The sequence below is a fragment of the Citrus clementina genome, unplaced genomic scaffold (genome assembly GCF_000493195.1).
Source record: "Citrus clementina cultivar Clemenules unplaced genomic scaffold, Citrus_clementina_v1.0 scaffold_6, whole genome shotgun sequence".
Taxonomy (NCBI): Eukaryota; Viridiplantae; Streptophyta; class Magnoliopsida; order Sapindales; family Rutaceae; genus Citrus; species Citrus x clementina.
The window spans coordinates 14,496,849-14,517,074 of record NW_006262139.1 but is presented as its reverse complement, the minus strand read 5'-3'; the positions used below and the strand labels follow the sequence as shown (position 1 = coordinate 14,517,074).

General features: G+C 35.5%; 3 protein-coding genes across 3 annotated transcripts; all 3 read left to right on the top strand.

Annotated features, from left to right (window-relative positions):
• LOC18039606 lies at nt 1-5,837 on the top strand. The gene is made up of 3 exons (XM_006429081.2): nt 1-1,377; nt 5,504-5,620; nt 5,739-5,837. Exons 1-3 carry the CDS (start codon nt 1-3, stop codon nt 5,835-5,837), a joined length of 1,593 nt encoding a protein of 530 aa, XP_006429144.2.
• A 4,067-nt stretch (nt 5,838-9,904) lies between these two features.
• On the top strand, nt 9,905-12,837 carry LOC18039605 (ribulose bisphosphate carboxylase/oxygenase activase 2, chloroplastic). Its single transcript, XM_024182279.1, is given in 8 exon segments — nt 9,905-10,051; nt 10,510-10,826; nt 10,946-11,051; nt 11,152-11,175; nt 11,177-11,238; nt 11,494-11,966; nt 12,283-12,564; nt 12,681-12,837. Coding segments are annotated over 8 exon segments (1,428 nt in total). The 5' UTR covers nt 9,905-10,003; the 3' UTR covers nt 12,797-12,837.
• A 3,104-nt stretch (nt 12,838-15,941) lies between these two features.
• LOC18039688 (L-type lectin-domain containing receptor kinase S.4) lies at nt 15,942-18,395 on the top strand. The gene has a single exon (XM_006429079.2). The coding sequence runs from the start codon at nt 16,237-16,239 to the stop codon at nt 18,274-18,276; it is 2,040 nt and encodes a 679-aa protein (XP_006429142.1). The 5' UTR covers nt 15,942-16,236; the 3' UTR covers nt 18,277-18,395.
• Nucleotides 18,396-20,226: the final 1,831 nt, after the last annotated feature.

Genomic DNA, 20,226 nt, shown 5'->3' with positions numbered 1-20,226 from the left:
ATGGCTTGGCTCTCCGGTGCAAGCACCAAAACAACCCACATTAACACCCGCAATCTCTTCTGCCTTGACAAGTCCTCCTCCCCCTCTTCTGTAACCCTTGGCATCCTCTCTTTTGAAACGGCCAGAACCATGTCCCGTCTCGTCCATCTTTACAGGTCACTTTCCAGCGAGGAGTTCTCGGAGCTTTGCGAAGGCGCCTTGAAATCTCAAGGCGTCGCGTTCTTGAACTCCAGCGACGAGCGGTTCCTTCTCAGCCTCGCATGCGCCGAGAAGCTCGAAGAACTCAACAGAGCCGTTAACGCCGTCACCCGCTTGGGACGAAAGTGCACGGATGCCAGCTTGAACCGATTCGATCAAACCTACGCCGAAATGTGTCTCGGAGTCCGAGATTTCGGCAAGTTGGAGTACGCGTCGAAGAGCGTCGAGAAACTCGTCGAGAAAATGGATAAATACGTGAAGGCGACGTCCAACTTGCACGCTGCCTTGGAATCTCTCACCGAGTTGGAAATATCGGAGGGGAAAATCAAGAAATGGAAGCAAAATCTCGGCCCGAAGCAAGCCAACAAAGCCAACACCGATTACTTCGACGAGAAGATCGCTTATCAAAGAAAACAAGTGAAGCATTACAGAGACGTTTCGCTGTGGAACCAAACGTTCGATCAGAGCGTCGGTCTTATGACACGTGTAATCACGATCATATACGCAAGAATCTGTCTACTCTTCGGGCAGTACGTCTCAGACCTCCCTCGCCCTTCAAAAATTACAAAACCTACGTCCCAACGCATGCGTGTCCACCCAGATACAAATTTCATGCACTTCACGTCAAAATCGGGTCCGATTGCTAAATCATCACAGAAATTCGGAACAATCCGGATTGCCAAATCGGGCCCTTTACCGAAATCTGAAGACAAAGTGATTGGAAAAAGAATCCCTCTTGATGTTGTCAAGAACAAAAAGGTTATGCAATTAGCAACGGAGTCCACGGTGGGTGGCGCGGGACTCGCACTACGATACGCAAACATAATCATATATGCGGAGAGATACTTATACGCGCCTACGTGCATTAACGACGAGGCGCGTGGGTATCTCTACGAGTTGTTGCCGGAGAATTTGAAGACGACGGTGAGGGGGAAGCTGTGGGGACACTGGTGTACGAGGGCACACGAGGGGAGTGGCGGTTCACACTCGCTGGCCGAAGGTTGGAGGGAAGCGTTGGAGGAGATGATGTCGTGGTTGGCCCCCGTGGCGCATGACACGGTGAAGTGGCAGCAGGAGAGGTACTTAGAGAAGCAAAGGTTTGATGCTAAGCCGACGGTGATGTTGTTTCAGACATTGCATTTTGCGGATTTGGAGAAGACAGAAGTTGCCATTGTAGAGGTTCTGGTCGGGTTGAGTTGTATATATAGGTACGAAAATAAAAGGCTTGGCGGGCGGCCATCTGGGGATGGGTGTCGATGACAAGTATATAATAATTTTCCAGAAATCTTTTAAGTATTATATTACTAAGTAAGTATATATCAATGAAATTAATTAGCATCTTTAAATCAAAGCTTCTATGTTGCAGTACTTCTAGTTTGGTCTTTTCCTAAATGCTTTTGTGGTTTCGGTTGTTTGAATATGGAATTGCATGTTTGAGTTAATGGGTATCTTAAGATTGCAGAGTAAATTTACAAATGATTAAGCTAGGGTTTCATTTGGGTAAACTGGTGAAGCCAGAGAACAATTTTTATAGACTTTTAGTTTGTGATTTTCATGGGAAGAGAGATAGTTAACTTAGGATGAGGCAGGGTGTAGGGTATATACCTATTGGTTTGAGTGAGAAAATGGGTGTAAAGTTACTATAAACAAAAGAAATATATCTGTTATTATCTATGTTTGGTGGATGTTGAAAACCAAGTTATTTTATTGATAGTTTGATTGACAAATTAAATAATTTATAATTCATGTCGATAGAGTTAAATTTATCATTTTCTTGCGAAAGCTAAGCTATGTGAGTGTTCACAAAACACTTTGACACCTAATTTGGGCAACACAATTGTAAAATAATTAAAACAATGAGCTATCGGATTACTAAAATAAATGAAGCCCTCGCTTGTTGGATAAAATTTTCCCCATCTTTAAAAAGAAGATAAGAATTCTGAAAATCATTGAATCAAGTTCGGGCACCTAACTTGTTGAATATTTGACTATTTAGATCTTTATTTTATTATTTTTTTGCGTGTCTCTATTAAAATAATAAATGATTCAAAGTACAAATCACTTTTTAGTCGATATGGACTGTCTCATCATATTATTTTTAAGTTGAGGGTTTAAACCGCACAAATGTACTGTGAGGTTTCTTTTAAATATTAAGAAGTATATTATGTCTGTTCAAAGCCTATATGTCTAGATTGTGCCATCACAAGGTCGATTTAAGAAGTTCTAGTAAATTTCTAATTGCAAGAATCATCAAGCTTGATATAAATAAATTAATTAATTAATTAGAAATTTATTATTGAAATTTGTTATTTATTTCATATTGAGTAATGCTACACATCCCAAATTTTTTATCTTAAAAAATTGTCCCAAATGACGTAGCATTCTTCAATTGGTTAGTGAGAATAATACGATTAATTCATTTGGATCTTGTAATGACTTACCAACCAATAAATGAATGATATATCATTTAAGATGAAATTTGGGATAAAAAATTTGAGGTGTCTATTATTACTCTTTCATATTATCTCCAAAGGATAGCAATATTTCTCTCCCCTTTTTTTTGTATAACCACCCCACTTTTTAATTTTTTTTACATTATAATGCTATCCTTTAGTGAATTAATTAATATAAATAAATAAATAAATTATTATCTTGTTTATTAGATCCTTTCTTAAATTAAGAAAAATTATTTGATATGCATAACATTTGAATTGATGAAGGGAATGAGATATTATTTAATGGAAAGAATTTAAGAAGACAAATAAAGCTAGTTTTATTTAAATTTTATAATTTTTTACAAAAAATAATTTACTCACATTTTTATGTAACGAAAATATGATTAATTGCTCATTCGACAATTGTCAAATATTATACTTATGTACAGAATCCATATATATGAAATGAAAAACTTGATTTTTTCTAATAAATAACTAAATCTGAAAAATAAAATAAAAAAGAATATTATAAATGTTAAATTAATATGATTATTTTTAGGGGTAGGCACCAACCCGCTCAACCCATGAAACCAATCCCACATGATTTTTTACAGTTTGGGTTGGGTCGGTGAAATATACGGATTGGGCTAGGTTGTGAAATTCCCAACCGAATTTTCAACCCAACCCGCCATATGTAAATGTGTGTGTGTGTGTAATTTTGATATTTTATATAAAAATTAGAAAAACAAAATATAAATATAAAAGGATTAGAAAGCCTCTCACAACAGCCACAACTTTCCCAATTGTAGTAACTCTAAAGCAAATTCCTTTGGTTCAAAAAATAGCCACTCACACATAGAACACAACAAAACGTCACAACTTGGAAGCCTTTTTTAATAGCAACCCAACCGCAAAAGGGTTCTTAGTTCTTTGTAATTTACTTATTGAGTTATGTTTTGAAACAAATTGGTCAACTTTTTATTGTTAAGAATCGATTTGGATTATATTATTAGGTGATTTATATTTTTTTTTATGAAACAAATTGATCAATTTGTTGTTCTTAAGTGTCAAGAACGAGCTCAATTGGATTGGCGTAAATATACTAATTATTATTATTATCATCTTTGGGGAAAAAAATAAAAGCTTTTTGACAAACATCAAGTGGGCAATATTCTACATCAAAACTTCTTACTCTAAAAAGTAAAAATGGGCCTTTTTCAAAAGCCCAACCCAATCAATCTAACCCGACCCGACCCAACCCACAGCTTTATAGGTTGGGTTGATCGTGTTGAGATATATTATGCATTAGGTTAGACTGGGTTGATTTCTTTCAATTTGTGCAGGTTGGGTTGGGTTGTATACTATTTGAAGGGTAGATCTACAGAACATATATTGTTTTTAATAATACGACTATTTGAACTTATTAAACTACTTACTCTTTACGAATTGAAGTCGATCGAGCCTTCAGCAGCTTATGGAATTTTTTATATCATTATGAGGTAATTTCGAGATAGTTGACTAGTCAGGCCAATAATAGTTTCTACATTGAGGGCTTGCTTTTACACTTATTTATTGCCTATTATGTCACTAGTTTTCAGTTGTATCAGCTTCCATTCACTTATCTTAGGTGCCCAGTATTTACAGGGTGTCTCAAGATTTTGCATTCTAATGATACGATCTGAAAAGTTCGGGATAAGATCTTAGGTTGGGCCAACCGATTACTTTCTTTCTATGAGAAGCGAATGCTTATTCGATATGTACTATCTTTTATGTCACTGCATCTATTTCATGTTCGTTGCCCACCTACGATTATAGTCTAGCACTTAGAGAGACTCTTTATTTGGTTCTTATGAGTGATTCTGGGACGAGGTAACAAATTCACTGGTGTAAATGCTCAATGGTTTGTTATCTAGTTGACAAATGTGGCTTGGGTATCCGATCTTTTGATAATATGGTTGAGGCTTTTGAGATTAAGTTTGGTGGCGTTTATGGGAGTAGAATTCATTATAGGCTTTCTATATGAAGTATAAGTATGATAGAGCTACACATCCCAGTCTGGATCAATTGAGCTACACATCCCAGTCTGGATCAATTTCGATATCCTGTCTCTTCTCTCTGGGGATTTATTTGCTCAACTCGCTGTGTTGTTAAGCCTCATATGCGTTGGTTGGTTGGTCAATCATGAAGAGTGTAGTTTTTAGAATTATTGTTGGCTGGGCTCTTGTCCCTTGGCCATTTATAATCCTCTAATGACTTCTATGATGCCGGTTTCTTTTTATTGACAGTGTACAGTCTGCGATAAAGGTAAGCTCCAGGATATATTGCCTTTTTTTATTGGTACACAGATCATTTTGGTTCTTCTTTCTAGCGAGGAGTCGTATTTAATTCGGTAGGATCTTGTCCTTGGTGGCGCTTTTTACTTGTGGATAGCTTGGGAGTTTGTGCGATGTGCTAGACCGAGGGATAAAGCTTTTTTGGTTATTTAGTAGCGATATCACTTCTCAGGTTTTGTTTTTCTCTGGCGATTATTGTATGGATTTTTGGCTACTGATGATGCCTTATGTTCGAGAAGATTTTGAATGGTCTTTGGATGTATTTATGGTCCGGCTATTAAGACTTCTCGGTATTTATTTATTAATTGCCCACCGGTTAACCAAGTTTGGGTTCACTTTTGGCAAATTGTAGGTATGCAAGATGTCATTTTTTTTACTCATATGCTTTGTTTCGTTATTGGCGCCGATGTGTCCTTCTCATTGTCATCTTTGAGTCCTTCTTCTTAGCATTATTCTATGACAAGTTTGGAAGGCTCATAATGCTTTCAGGTTTGATTTGTAGTTTTTCTCTATTATATTGATGTAATTATCTATCAGATGGTAGATCTTAGGCTTGCCAGCTTCCCCTTTAGTTTTAAGCCTTCTCAGTTGAGAGAAGTCTTGAGTTCTTGGATTGCAGAGGATTTAGGAGTCATAGCTTCACTCAGGAGGCTGGTTCGATTAATTTTTTAGACGAGGTTACCTCCCTGGGGTTGCGAAGCTGATAGTGGGTGGTTGCTCTAGAGGCAATCCTGAGACAACTGCTTTGAGTGGCATTCTTCGTAATCATCAGGATGCGATTTTGGCTATTTTTGGATCATTTCTTGACCGCCAATTGATACTTTATGCTGAGCTTATGGTTGGTTATGAGGGGTTAGAGCTTGCTATTTAGTTCAGTTACTCAATGCTTGAGGTAGAGTTAGACTTAGCCACTATAGTTTCTTAAATTCATTCATGGGGTCCTATTCGATAGGAATATGCTTATTTGTTGCATCGGGTGTGTGCTTTGACATTTTCCATTTCTATTTTGGTTAGGCATATTTATATTCAAGTAGGGGTTCAGCCTAACCCTCCACCTTCTTGGTGGTTTCTCGAAAAAAAAAATTATTAAAGTACTCGAAAAAAAAAAAAATAAATCCACTTTCAAATTTTGAAATTTTAACTTTTACTCAACAAACCCCTTAAATACCCAATATACCCTTACTAACCTAATTTGTATAATAATAGTGTTTTTACTCATTAAATCCATTAAATTCATTTACAACCCTTAATAAATGTTCAGATTTATTAAACAGACAACTAGCATATTTCAAATATTTTTACACCTAAAATAAACAATATTCTCCATTGCCTCTCGAGGCTATCCAGTAACTCAGCCAACTTATTGCTATCTAGAATATCTTCAATGATTGCATTGAATTTCTCATGTAGTTATTCAAATTCTAGAATATAGATCTAAATTTTTCATGTTGATGGAGCAATACCATAATGGAAGAGAAAGCAAAAATGAAAATGTAGAAATATAGAAATATAAAAATATTTTAAAAGTTTCTAATAGTGATTTATGAGTTTAAAATATTTTAGGTTTCATCAGAATGGCATGCCAAAATCAAGGGAATTAAATAAATGTTAGAAAAATAAAAATGCATAAATGTAAAAAATATTTCAAATTTTCTACTATAAATATAAAAATATTTCAAAAGTTTCCACGTTCATTTTAGCTTTCTTCCGAATGGTATGCCAAAGTTACGGCAATAAAATAACAAATAAATATCAGAACAATATTACAGAGTTAATTGTCTAGAATTATTCTATTTGTAGTAGCCACCTTAGGACATAATTTTTCTAAAATGTTGTATTCGAGATGTTTGTAAATAGTGTGATGATATGCACCCCAATTAGGTGTTACAGGTAGAACATAATAACCTAACGGTAAAAATAGTTGTAAAAGCTTATAATTAATAAACATAAATTAAAATAGAACATAAACTAAATTAATAAAATAATAAGTTATACATCAACAAAATGATTGCTAAATACATAGCCGAGAGCAATAATTCTACGGAGATAGTATATGCACTAGCTTTTATCTAAAAGGTAAAAATGTAAGGAATTGGACAAGTGGGATAAGATAAGGTTATAGCACGATGCTATAAGATGACTCATTTCAGGCATATTCATCTATCGGTAATATGCTAACTAATTCTCATAATGTGAAAGGATGTGAATAAGCTCACTTATAATTTCAGGTCCATATAATTTTCCCTAATCATTTAAGTAAGAGTACAACTCATTCAATAAATCTATCCTCACTTGTACCCGTCCATCCTCACTCAAGCTTATTAAGTCAGCTCTCACTCTAAAACCATGGTTACCATCAGCTGCAACATCTTAATATGACGAATATATGGTTGAAATCCAATTGAAAGTTCATCAATATATGTAAAAAAACCAAAAATAAAATGTAAATGAAAGAAATTAATACCTCTTTGGGATTAAAATTATCGTCAACATTGTTTTGGTCCTCCATAAAATCAATATGAATCACTTTATACATGTTCTAAGATTAATAAAAAAAATATAGAATATCAATTTAGAATTTAAAAAGTACGTTGAATGTTAGGATGGGTTTAAAGATTAAAAGTTCTCCCTTTTTTTTCTTGTTTATCATATTTTAATGTCAATAATTATAATTTAATTTAGGAGAATTTTAATCATTAAAAATTATTTTCCAATGTGGGTTTAATGACCCAAATTTTAATTATTTAAAGGGTGGATTTACCAAATATATTTCCTTCATGATCTATATCTTCATCTTCACATAAATGGAAGAAAGATTATAGGGAAAGGTTCTGACATTAAAGATTTTTATTTTTATTCTACAGGGTAATTTATTAAAAGCTGCGCAAAAAATTCAGTCCAGCGCCGGACCTAATCAGTGTCAATAAGTGGGGTTGCTTTTGGAGGGGGGGAGGGGGGAGGAAATTGGCCGGAAATATTACCACCAATTCCCAAGTTGTTCAGTTATCAGTTTCTGTGGAAACTGATAACCTCTGCAGGCAGAATTGTTTACAGTCAAGCTGTTTAGGCCCTGATGCCTAAAATCACAGTTACATCACAAAGGCCCATAAAGATTTGTTTGTGAATGAGCAAGACAAAATAGAATCCTACAGAGCAGTGTAGACTCCGGAATTACAACTTCACAATTCACAAGCAAACGTTAACTGAAAGCAACGTTTTGCTTGTTCCGGAATTGGCTTTTCATTTTCCTGCAAATGGACCACTCAAAAGGTCAAGGCCAGTAACGGATCACTCCACCAATTGCTCCCAAGACAAGAGGCTGCCAAAATGAGATTTCTTGAACGTCCGACACTCTTTCAAAACATGATATGTAGAAATGCGTCTCCATGGGTTTGCATTTTTAACTCATGCATGGCTATTGGCGATTTAACTTCGAGATTTATAGTCATCAGAAAACGATAGGCCTTCAATGGCGACAATTATTATGACTACACCAGAAGTTTCTGGGTTAGTGTTTTTTCCGCTAGAATGATTCAAATCTTCGACGACCAAATTATCATAGAAAATTTGGTTAAAATCCTTTAATTTATAGTTTGTCGATATTGTTATTCTAATCTTACTTATAAATTTACGTTTTAATATATATTTATATAATTGCTTTATGTATCTGTTTAGTTATACAAGGAATATCAACACATGTTTTTTTGTTTGAATTCATGTTCCAAAGATAAGCTTAAAATGGCTTTTGGTAAAGGCAAATATTGTGAATCATGTAGAGAAAGAAGAAGATTGACGCACATATCGAAAAGATATAAAAGATAATAAAGGTTTAGTACTTCGGAGATTTTATGCACAAGCCAAGCATTTTAATTATTATTGGAGATTTCTCCGGTGGCCAAGTTGGAATTTTAATTATTTTGATGAGGGTGACTGGAGTTACTGTTCCGTTGATTTTGGTGTTGGAAGAAGTAAAATTTGAATAATATTTCGACAGTCACAAATGAAAGAAACAACAAATTCCACAATGGAGAAATAATAAATTTGAGGGAAGAATAACGTAAAAGCAAAATTAAATTTCAATTGAAACCTTTTCGTTTTTTCTTCAAGACTTATCATAGTTTTATTTAGAGGGAGTAATATAGATCATTGATATGACATGATTTTTTTTTTTATTCATGTTAACATAAATTGACACAATTATTAAAGTATTGACACAATATGATACGAGTGATAATAATATCGTATTTGTGCTTGATTACCTCAATACATTTACTTGTTTTTGACACAAATATCAAATTATTAACATAAGGTAATTTTATTGAAAAGAACCACTAATATATTTATACTTAACCTAAATATTTATTTTGTACACAAACGTATTCGTGTAGTGTTAGGCTGTCAGCTCATTCATGTCCTATTTAATAATAATATTTACATATTTATCATATTCTAAATTAATGTTTAACTTGTATGATATTTAGTACGTTAAATGAGTTTAACATGACCGAATAAAATGGGTCATATTTATATTTTGATGTAATAATAAATGAGTCATGTTATACATATTAATAGAAAGGAAAAAATTAAAAAAAGAAAAAGAAAAAGAACGGAATTATTCAAATTTTAGTGGTGAAGAAAGAAGCCAAAACCCAAACCTCATGATAGGCAAGTTTCGGGAAGCCTCTAGTTTTTGTTTGCAAGCAATGCGTATGCACACGCAATGAGCCCATTGAAAGCTTTAAACGTCCACCTCACCAACTAATGCCACGTAATAAATAAGAATAAAAGAGAAAAAAAAAATCTCTCAAATCGTGTGGCCGTTAGCCATTCGTAAGCCAATCCATCGTATTTTCATTTTCCCATACAATATTTTATAAATCGCTCTCTCCATCTGTATAAATAAGTCCACCCGAACTCCTCACTCCCTGTCCAATTGTATTGTCCGTTGTAAAACAGCAACATTTTACAGAACCGAATGCAGTTCCATTTCGTCTTCTTGTCTTAAAATAGCCCGCTTCATCTCAACCGTTTGTGCAAATGGCTACTGTTGTCTCCACCGTCGGAGCTGTTAACAACGCATTACCGGTATCATGTTTTTCCCGCCCTTTTTTGTATTTCACTAAGATTTCATCTCTTTTTTTTTTCTTCTTCTTCTTTTGGGTCGTAGTTATTGCCAAACTTGCTCTTTTAAGCTTGTTTCTTCATTGTTCTAATCGTCTCACTTAACTTCCTCATTTGTAGGAACACAAGATTGATCTCCCAATCTACTTTTGTAGTTCCCTTTTGTTGTTAGTAAAAAATTGTTACTTGTGTTGTGATGTTTGATATTAAAATTTTTGTGTGCGGATTGGCTTAACTAGAAAACCCCGCTCACATGGGTGGTGAGAGAATTGGGTTGAAAAGAATATTGCATATCGAAGTTGATTTATAGACGTTTCTCAATGTGGGGGTTTGCTTAGGAATTCAGTTGAGATATTGGATCTTTGGTTTCTTTACAATCTTGTAGTTCATTGAGTGTTGAGCAGAAGGTATCTTTGGTGCAGTTGAAAATAAATGGATCTAGTAGGTTTTCTTTGGTGCCGAGCTCAGTATTTTTGGGGAAGAGCTTGAAGAAGGTGAGCTCGAAGGTCAGCCAGCAGAGGATTTTGTCGAAGAGTTTCAAGGTTGTGAGCGAATGTGATGAGGAGAAGCAGACTTCTCAAGACAGATGGGCAGGCCTTGCATACGACATATCAGATGACCAACAGGACATTACTAGAGGAAAGGGAATGGTGGACACACTCTTCCAAGCTCCCATGGAGAGCGGAACTCACTATGCGGTCATGAGCTCCTATGATTACATCAGCCAAGGTCTTCGCCAGTAAGTACCTAACTGTAGAAATTGAAAATAATGAAATGGCATTGAGTTTCTACTTTATAGATTGGACTTGAATTTTGAACTTGAATTTTGATCATAGGTTGCTTTTGAATTGCTTTTAGGTACAGTTTGGACAACACTCTGGATGGTTTATATATTGCCCCTGCATTTATGGATAAGGTCGTTGTTCACATCACCAAGAATTTCTTGAATCTCCCAAACATTAAGGTGGGTTAGCTGAGCTTTTCGTAGAATTTTTTTTTCCAAAAAAATTGGTGCTTATTTAGAGATGAAGAAAATTTTAATGATTCATAAATGATCACGACAGGTTCCTCTCATATTGGGTATTTGGGGGAGGCAAAGGTCAAGGAAAGTCATTCCAGTGTGAGCTCGTCTTTGCCAAGATGGGAATCAAGTGAGTTAATTCCATTCCCATAACTTTCTATATATCGCTTCTTTCTTTTGGATAAATGAAATTTTATTAATTAATCAAAAATGGATCACAAGACTGCTCATAGATTAAGTATATGAATGCCAAGTGATGCAATAAAGCTAAATCCCCCAACTATAAACAAATATCTTGATTCAAGAGATTAGCAAGTCAAGAATTCTTTGAAAGCCTGTAGCTCTGTTTTATTCTTGCTCAATCTTTGTGAATCTGAACATGCAGCCCCATTATGATGAGCGCTGGTGAATTGGAAAGTGGAAATGCTGGAGAGCCCGCAAAATTAATTAGGCAAAGGTATCGTGAAGCAGCAGACATCATCAAAAAGGGAAAGATGTGCTGCCTTTTCATCAATGATCTTGATGCAGGAGCCGGTAGGATGGGTGGGACTACCCAATACACAGTCAACAATCAAATGGTGAATGCCACCCTCATGAACATTGCTGACAACCCAACCAACGTCCAGCTCCCTGGTATGTACAACCAGGAAGAGAATCCCCGTGTTCCCATTATAGTCACTGGTAATGACTTCTCCACATTGTATGCTCCTCTCATCCGTGATGGTCGTATGGAAAAGTTTTACTGGGCCCCTACTCGGGAAGACAGGATTGGTGTCTGCTCTGGTATCTTCCGTACTGATAATGTTCCCAAGGAGGATATTGTCAAGCTTGTTGACACTTTCCCTGGACAATCTATTGGTAAGTTTTATGTTATAAATCTCCAATAGGAATTCTAAAATTATGTTCAACTGCAGTTTGGTAACAAGTCTGCAACATACGTATGAAATTGATAACTGAAAGCAGTTGTTGGCTCACTGAGAAACAAACTGAACAAGAAACTGAATGAATTACATCACATGGATATGTAGATAAGAGAATACAAGCAACTTGGATTTTGAAACCTACTTTTTGGTGTGCAAAACAGTGCATAACCAGTATAATGTGGAATAAGGGACATGAAGTGATACAAAATCAATTATAAAGAACATACTAATTGTCAATATTTCTGTTGCAGACTTCTTTGGTGCCCTCAGGGCAAGAGTGTACGATGATGAGGTGAGGAAGTGGATATCAGAAGTTGGAATAGAAAGAATTGGCAAGAGGCTTGTGAACTCAAAAGAGGGACCCCCAACTTTTGAGCAACCAAAAATGACTCTTGACAAGCTCCTTGAGTACGGAAGAATGCTTGTCCAAGAGCAGGAGAATGTGAAGAGAGTCCAACTGGCTGACAAGTACTTGAGCGAGGCAGCCCTTGGTGATGCTAATGATGATGCTATCAAGAATGGAAGTTTTTATGGTTAGGCCTCAGCCCTAAAGGCCTTGATGGAGTTTTGCATCTGGATTTAGGATTATGATGGAACAATAAATGGTGCCAATTTACTCAAAAAAATTTTATCATTTGTTTTGATACAGGTAAAGCAGCACAACAGGTTAAAGTTCCTGTCCCTGAAGGCTGTACCGATCCAGCTGCAGCAAACTATGATCCAACTGCTAGGAGCGACGATGGCAGCTGCAATTACCAATTTTAGTTTGTATTAGCCATTTAGGTATATTACAAAGGAAAACCCTGTCTAATCTTGCAATTGTGTAAATAATGTATACTTTTTCATCTTTGTTTCTTGGTCCTGGAAGATGCTTTGTTTCAATCATTCTTTGCAGTTGCAAAACTTCATTTTGTTGTGTTTATAGTTTTGTAATTATACAATGGCAACATCAGTCCACCTAAATAGACTCAAAGTCTGTTTGAGAGCTTAGATAAGCTGTGGGATTGGATTGGATTTAGGAACTAAAATAATAATTTAATCTAAAATATGTTTAGTTATGCCAACTAATGAAGAAAACTAAAATTTAGTTAAAAATTAATAGGATTATTAATCCGTAGTTTTATATGGGTTTAAGTTGGATAAATTTAAAAAAAAAATTAATGTTCTTTTTTATCCTTTTTTTTTCATTTAACCTAATATTTTAATAAAATTTAAACATAGAAGTTCATTTGATAATTTTTTAACCTATAATTTTATATTATATAGAATTTCAAATTTTTATTCAATAATTTATTTTAAATTATATTTCATTTAAGATTAAATATCAAACTTGTATTCTTTGATTTATCTAAACTAGCATTGAATATTAAAGAGAAAAATAATCAATTATTTTTTAAAGGGAAAATATCCACCGTCCACCCATTTTTTACACTTTTTTCAAAAATACACAATTCCTTCATTTTTTGGCTGGAATCCACCTAAAGTTACTTTTTTTTTTACTTTTCCACTTCCGTTTGGAATCCGTTAAGAAAACTAACGGAAACTTAAAAAAATGACCATTTTACCCCCAAAACGAAAATTACAATTTCACCTTAAAAATTATAAAAAATAATTAGATTAAATCTAATTATTTTCCCCATCGGTCAATAAATAAATTAATTCCACAACCATCAAATGCAGGTTTTTTTTTTAAATATGTCTGTAATTAGAATGCTAAATTATAACAGTAGTATTAAAAATAGTCCAATCTCACAAATCATCAATTGAATTTAAGATAAGTAGAGTTTTATTATTAATTGAGTTATAATCTCTAGTAGTTAAGATTTTTTTGTACTTCATTAAAGTACCAATAATGATATTAATCATTAAATCTTATTATTTTTGGTATTTTTTAAGGTGAAATTGTAATTTTCGTTTTGGGGGTAAAATGGTCATTTTTTTAAGTTTCCGTTAGTTTTCTTAACGGATTCCAAACGGAAGTGGAAAAGTGAAAAAAAATGTAACTTTAGGTGGATTTCAGCCAAAAAATGAAGGAATTGTGTATTTTTAAAAAAGGTGTAAAAAACAGGTGGACGGTGGATATTTTCCCTTTTTTAAAAAATAATATTGAATATTAGATATTAAAATCAGTAGTTATCAATATAATTTAAACAATATAATATTATTTAAATAGTTATTTAGCTCTATTAAATTGACTTAACATACTCATATTTGACATCTTACCAACCAAAAGAGAATACTATATATAATTTAATATAATTTAATTTAATCCAATCCTGCATTCTAAACGAAACCAAAATGTTGTCAAATCAAGAGTTTAGTATTTCGTCCACTCACTCCTAACTCAGGACTCAGCCCACAGATTTCTATATTTTTAATGTTTTGCTCCAACAACTTTAAACAAAGTTCTAATGATAATGCGTCATTGGTTTATTCTATAGTTAACATTATTATCACCAAAGCTTTAACTAATCTCCACCGGTTCTGAAGAAAATCACATGGCGATTTCCAATAGGGTCAGAATGGTCCAACGAGTATTCGTACTCAAGTGCGTCAGCCTGATCACCACTTTCAATACTTTAGAATTTTTTAAGAAACCCTAACAGCAGCATTCTGTGGCCCTATGCAACAAGCCAACAGCATGTCCAGCCAAGCTACAATATATTTTGGTGACTGTTTTTGACTACTTGGTTTTAGCAAGCAATTAAAATGCTTCGAGATTCTCAAAGTCCAAGATTGTTTTAGGTTTGAAAGCTGGAACCTCTGATACCAATCATTCCAGTCCCCAGGGATTTTAGTTTTCAAATAAAAGGAATCACAAAGTAGTTAGGCATTTTCATACAAGTGAATCATGGTGGCGTGTGCGTGACTTAATGGCCGCTGCAAATGCATCATTACTAGTGACATTAGTTTAATCCCTAAAGATAAGCACTGCCTGGAGTGTAATATTATTGCATAGCCTGGAGTTTAGGCCCCAAGTCAAGTTGCATGCTGCGCACGTTTCAATTTTGAATGGAAGTGGTGGGTATCGACTTTGAACTTTGACAGTGAGCCCCTTATCTAAAATCAATTTTCAAAGAGTCAGTTAACAGAGGTGGAAAGTGATGCAATAGATTGCAACTGAAGACCATTTCATATTAAAATTTTCTCTTAACTTGTTCCTGATGACAAGTCGAGGAACAGTTTGGGATATCTCAATCTTGGACAAACCAGCATTCCATTCCCATTAGCAATTAGCTAAAAGCTAATAGGAAAAGAACAACTTGGCTTTATTATGACAGCCATTTCATCAACTAGTATCCTTTAATTATTTTTTGTTTTTAGGCACATTCTGCTTTCCATAATCATTGCATCACAAAGGAGAAAAGAGAACAAATGAGTCCTTTCCTTTTGAATTTTGGTTGCTGGTAAGATTTTGTAACAAGATTATTCACAAGTCAATTTGGTGAGACCTAGAGTCTTGAAGATAACTCTACTTAGCCAACGAGCCACATTATTTAAAATTATGGATCTTTTTACTCATTTCTTTTTTTTTTCGAAAGATTACTCATTTGAATTTCGTAGGCCACATTTTCAATTAAAAAAAAAAAGGAGCCTGCATGCACCAAAAGGTAGGTTAGATTCATACCAGGAAAAAAACCTTTTAAGCCTTGTGATTAGCCTTTGATGGAGGCAGGTGAGCTTCAGCACTGAGATATTGATAAATTTTTTAAACCGAAAAGCAAGCCAATAGTGTAACTTGGGCGGCTCCACTATTGTTTCACAAGCCAGTCTCTGTTGAATTGTTTGACAAGTTAGTGCCCCCGAAAGTGGATTAAAAGAAGAGCAAGTGTCATTTTCAGATTCACGTATACATCAGATATTCTTCTTCTTCACCATGTAATTAAACAGAGCTGTTTATAGACTTTCAATGGTGGTGGCTTTGCTAGTTGGAAAGTTCATATAAGGATTCATTATACTGCATTGATTTTTTTTTTGTTTTAACTCTTTGGTCTGTCTTTCACTGTATGCTTACCTTTTAGCCCCATGTGAAAAATAGATGCTTTCTGTCCTTGCTTAGAAACCCACTAGCCACCTGCTTTAACAGATCTGCTTACAATTTCTCTCATGTACAAATTCCAACCTCACCAACCTACCAACCCATTCAAAATCTAAGCCAATTTTGATTCAAACCCCTTCGTTTTATTTTCCCTTTTGCGTCTAGCATGGCCAGTTTCCTCAGAATTTTCTCTGCTCTAATCTTTCTCTCCATCCCAGTTTCATCTCAGCTTGATGAACTCTTCTTCCCAGGCTTCAAAGATTTGAGCAACAATCTAACCTTGCAAGGGATTGCAAAGATTGAAAACAACGGCATTCTTCAGCTAACAAATGATACAAGTAGAAAGATGGGTCAAGCATTTTATTCATCAACACTTCGGTTCAAGAACTCATCAAACAGCAACGTTTTTTCTTTTTCCACCTCATTTGCTATTGTAATTGTCCCTGAGTATCCAAGACTTGGTGGCCATGGCCTTGCTTTCACGATCTCGCCGTCGAATGATCTCAACGGCCTTCCAAGTCAATATCTAGGCCTGCTAAATTCTACTGATATTGGAAACTTCTCAAATCATTTGTTTGCTGTTGAGTTTGATACGGTTCAAGATTTTGAGTTCCAGGACATCAATGATAATCATATTGGCATTGACATCAACAGCATGAAGTCTAATGCCTCTGTTGAAGCTGCTGTCTACACCGACAATTCAACAAAACAAGATTTGAGCCTCAAGGGTGGAAAGGCAATCCTAGTTTGGGTTGATTATGATTCAGCTGAAAATATTCTCAATGTCACAGTCTCTCCAAATTCTTCCAAACCAAAAATTCCCATCTTGTCGTTTCGTGTAGATCTTTCACCGATCTTTAATGAATTCATGTATGTTGGCTTCTCTGCCTCAACAGGTTTACTCGCAAGTTCACATAACGTTTTAGGCTGGAGCTTTAAAATCAATGGACCAGCTCGAGCTCTTGATCTGTCTTCTCTTCCTTCACTTCCAGGCCCCAAGAAGAAGCATCATACAGGTGCCATTGTAGGTGTTTCAATAGCATCAGTAGTTCTTGCAATATGTATATTATCTTTAGCAATTATTTACATCATTAAGAAAATAAAAAACGCGGAAGTTATTGAAGATTGGGAGCTGGAGGTTGGACCACAAAGATACTCATATCAAGAACTTAAGCAGGCAACTAATAATTTCAGTGCCAAGCAGCTACTTGGACATGGTGGATTTGGTCAAGTTTACAAAGGAACACTGCACAATTCAAAGACAGAAGTTGCCGTTAAGCGAATTTCGAATGAATCAAAACAAGGTGTCCGTGAATTTGTATCTGAGATTGCTACTATTGGCAGACTTCGCCACCGGAACTTGGTTCAGTTAGTAGGTTGGTGCAGGAGAAAAGGTGATCTTCTTCTTGTTTATGACTTCATGGCTAATGGCAGCTTAGATAGTTTCTTATTTGATGAGCCAAAAGCAGTTCTCAATTGGGAGCAAAGGTTTAAAATCATAAAGGGTGTTGCCTCTGGGCTGCTTTACTTACACGAAGGGTATGAACAAGTTGTGATTCATAGAGATGTTAAGGCTAGTAATGTGTTACTAGACAGTGAATTAAATGGAAAATTGGGTGATTTTGGTCTTGCAAAATTGTACGAACACGGTACGAATCCTGCCACAACACGTGTTGTTGGCACGTTAGGCTACCTAGCACCAGAGACGCCCAGAACAGGGAAGTCCTCAGCAAGTTCAGATGTGTTTGCATTTGGTGCACTTTTGTTGGAAGTTGCATGTGGCCGCAGGCCTATTGAGACAAGGGCATTGCCTGAAGAACTAGTGTTGGTTGATTGGGTGTGGGGTAAGTATGGAGAAGGCAGAGTCCTTGAAGTTATTGATCCTAAGCTAAATGCTGAATATGATCAAAGTCAAGTGTTGATGGTGCTCAAATTAGGGCTATTGTGTTCAAACAATTCACCTGCGGCACGGCCTACTATGCGTCAAGTTGTGAGGTGCTTAGAGGGAGAGCTTGAGTTGCCTGACACTTTGAGAGGACCAAGATCATCTGATGGTGATAAAGCTGCTGAAGGGTTGGATGATTTGTTGAATTCTTTTGCGTCTTCATCTTTTGATAAAACGACATCTTGTTCATACTTTGAAAATGGTGTAAGCTATCCTTCTCTATCTACTTCTCCAATTACTCTTGTTTATGGAAGGGATTAGAGGTTGGATCTTGAAACAAAAATTTTGAATTTTTTTTTTTTTCCTTTTGAGTGTCATGATTTCTCGGTTGTATTATGTCCAAACTTGTAAGAAAGGATTTCCAAAAGAGAATACAAATGAAAAACCATGTGCTATAGAACATAATTTATCTTGAATATCAAGCTTTGGTCATGTTACATTGTTAATCTTCATTTTTATGAGTTTGTCTCTTTTCATCAACCTTATTCCCTCAATAGGATAGTAACTACATCATGTGCTTGCAAGCCTAAAATACGGGGCATTGTCATTTGGCTTCCCCTTTGAGCAAATGAGTCATCAATAACTATTTAAAACAGTTTGTTGTAGAGAGATAAGGTGATTGCTTCAAGAAAAACAGATAACAAAGGATAAGGTCAAGGTGAGGTTTGGTTTATTAAATTCATATGATAGTAACTGATGCTAATGTTTGACACAAAGAAGGAGATTCAGAGACATCTCTTCATCAAGCATGTTTTTTAAGACTAATAATCAATTGATATTTAACATTTATCCCACAAATTGGCAATTAAAGATTTGGTTTCTGGGTCAGAATTCAAATGTTAGAGAAGGCAGTAGATAGAATGCATTGTCTAAAACGCAATGAACTCGAGCTGGGAATGACTTGTAGCAAAAAGCCAAGCGGTATTGTTATTTCAAAATTCAAATGATGAAAAGATGGACCAAAACGAATATAATAATGCGTTTGCATTAAAATATGTTTTCTCATTGGCTGCCTTTGTGTATAAAGGAAAAAGCTATTTTCCCCGATTTTAAACCCCGAATTGCACCCCGAATTGAAACGCACCGTTTTGGCAAATAGAAAACGCACCGTTTAACCTTTGCTTTTGACTATCTCTCTCTGCAAAATCTATCTCTCAGTCTCTCACACACCTGCAAAATCTCTCTCGTTTAACCTCGTTTAACCTTTGCTTTTGACAATCTCTGGTCCCGGAAGAGACGAATAGAATGCGCATGGCCATGGACTCGGATTGGCTGGCTTACTCGCCTTTGCTTAGCTTTTCATGTAGTTCCGTCAGGGTCTTTCAGAGATGATGACGGAGAGAGATCGGTTGAGTTGATTCCCCTCCAAGGCCAGTGACTCGAGAGAAACTTTCAGATGCTTGCTTCCCCGCAGCAAAAGAATCGACAATACTTGCCAGCCAAAATATTTGATTACGTGATCATTTCTTATTGGTGGTCCCTCAAAGTTGTTTCCTCGACCTGGATCATTAATTCGTTATTATAATTCGAAGTTGAATTTTTTTTTTAAAAAAGAAGAATCGTTAAGAATTTAAGAAATTAAAAAAAAAAGATGTTAAATTGGTAACTCGGGAGCATTCCGGGGACAAGTTCTGTGACAAACTGGTACGTTCTTAACGAACTTATATGTTGTAGAAATTGGCAATTATTATATATTATTAATCATGAGTTAATTTCGTTAACGAAATTCGGAAGTTTGAATTTATGTAAAATTATTTGTGGAAAAAAAATGGTTGGAGTCGGCGGCGGCGGCAGTGGAGCAGGGGATGGAAGCAGGCGGCGTTTACCGTCATGGATGGCGGGCGAAAACGTAAATAAATCTGACGGCGAAGGACTGGATCGTAATTCCAATTCCAAGGAGCCTGCAGATATTCTTGAGTGTTGGGTTGAAACGGAGAGTAACACGTGCTTCGGTCTTCTCAAACATGTGCAATTAAAAAGGAAGAGAAACACGTGAATAAAAAAGTAAAAGTGACCGTATTAAAACGCACCGTTTTGATAAATTCGGGGTTAACTTTCGGGACATATAGCAGCACTCGTGTATAAAACACTAAAGCAAATGTCAACCAAGGCGTTCTTGTGGTCATATTTCATGTAGCTGGCTTCGGAGGGAATCTCTCCACTTTCATTAACAAAAACATGGAATGATATTTTAATGGGTCCTGATCTGAT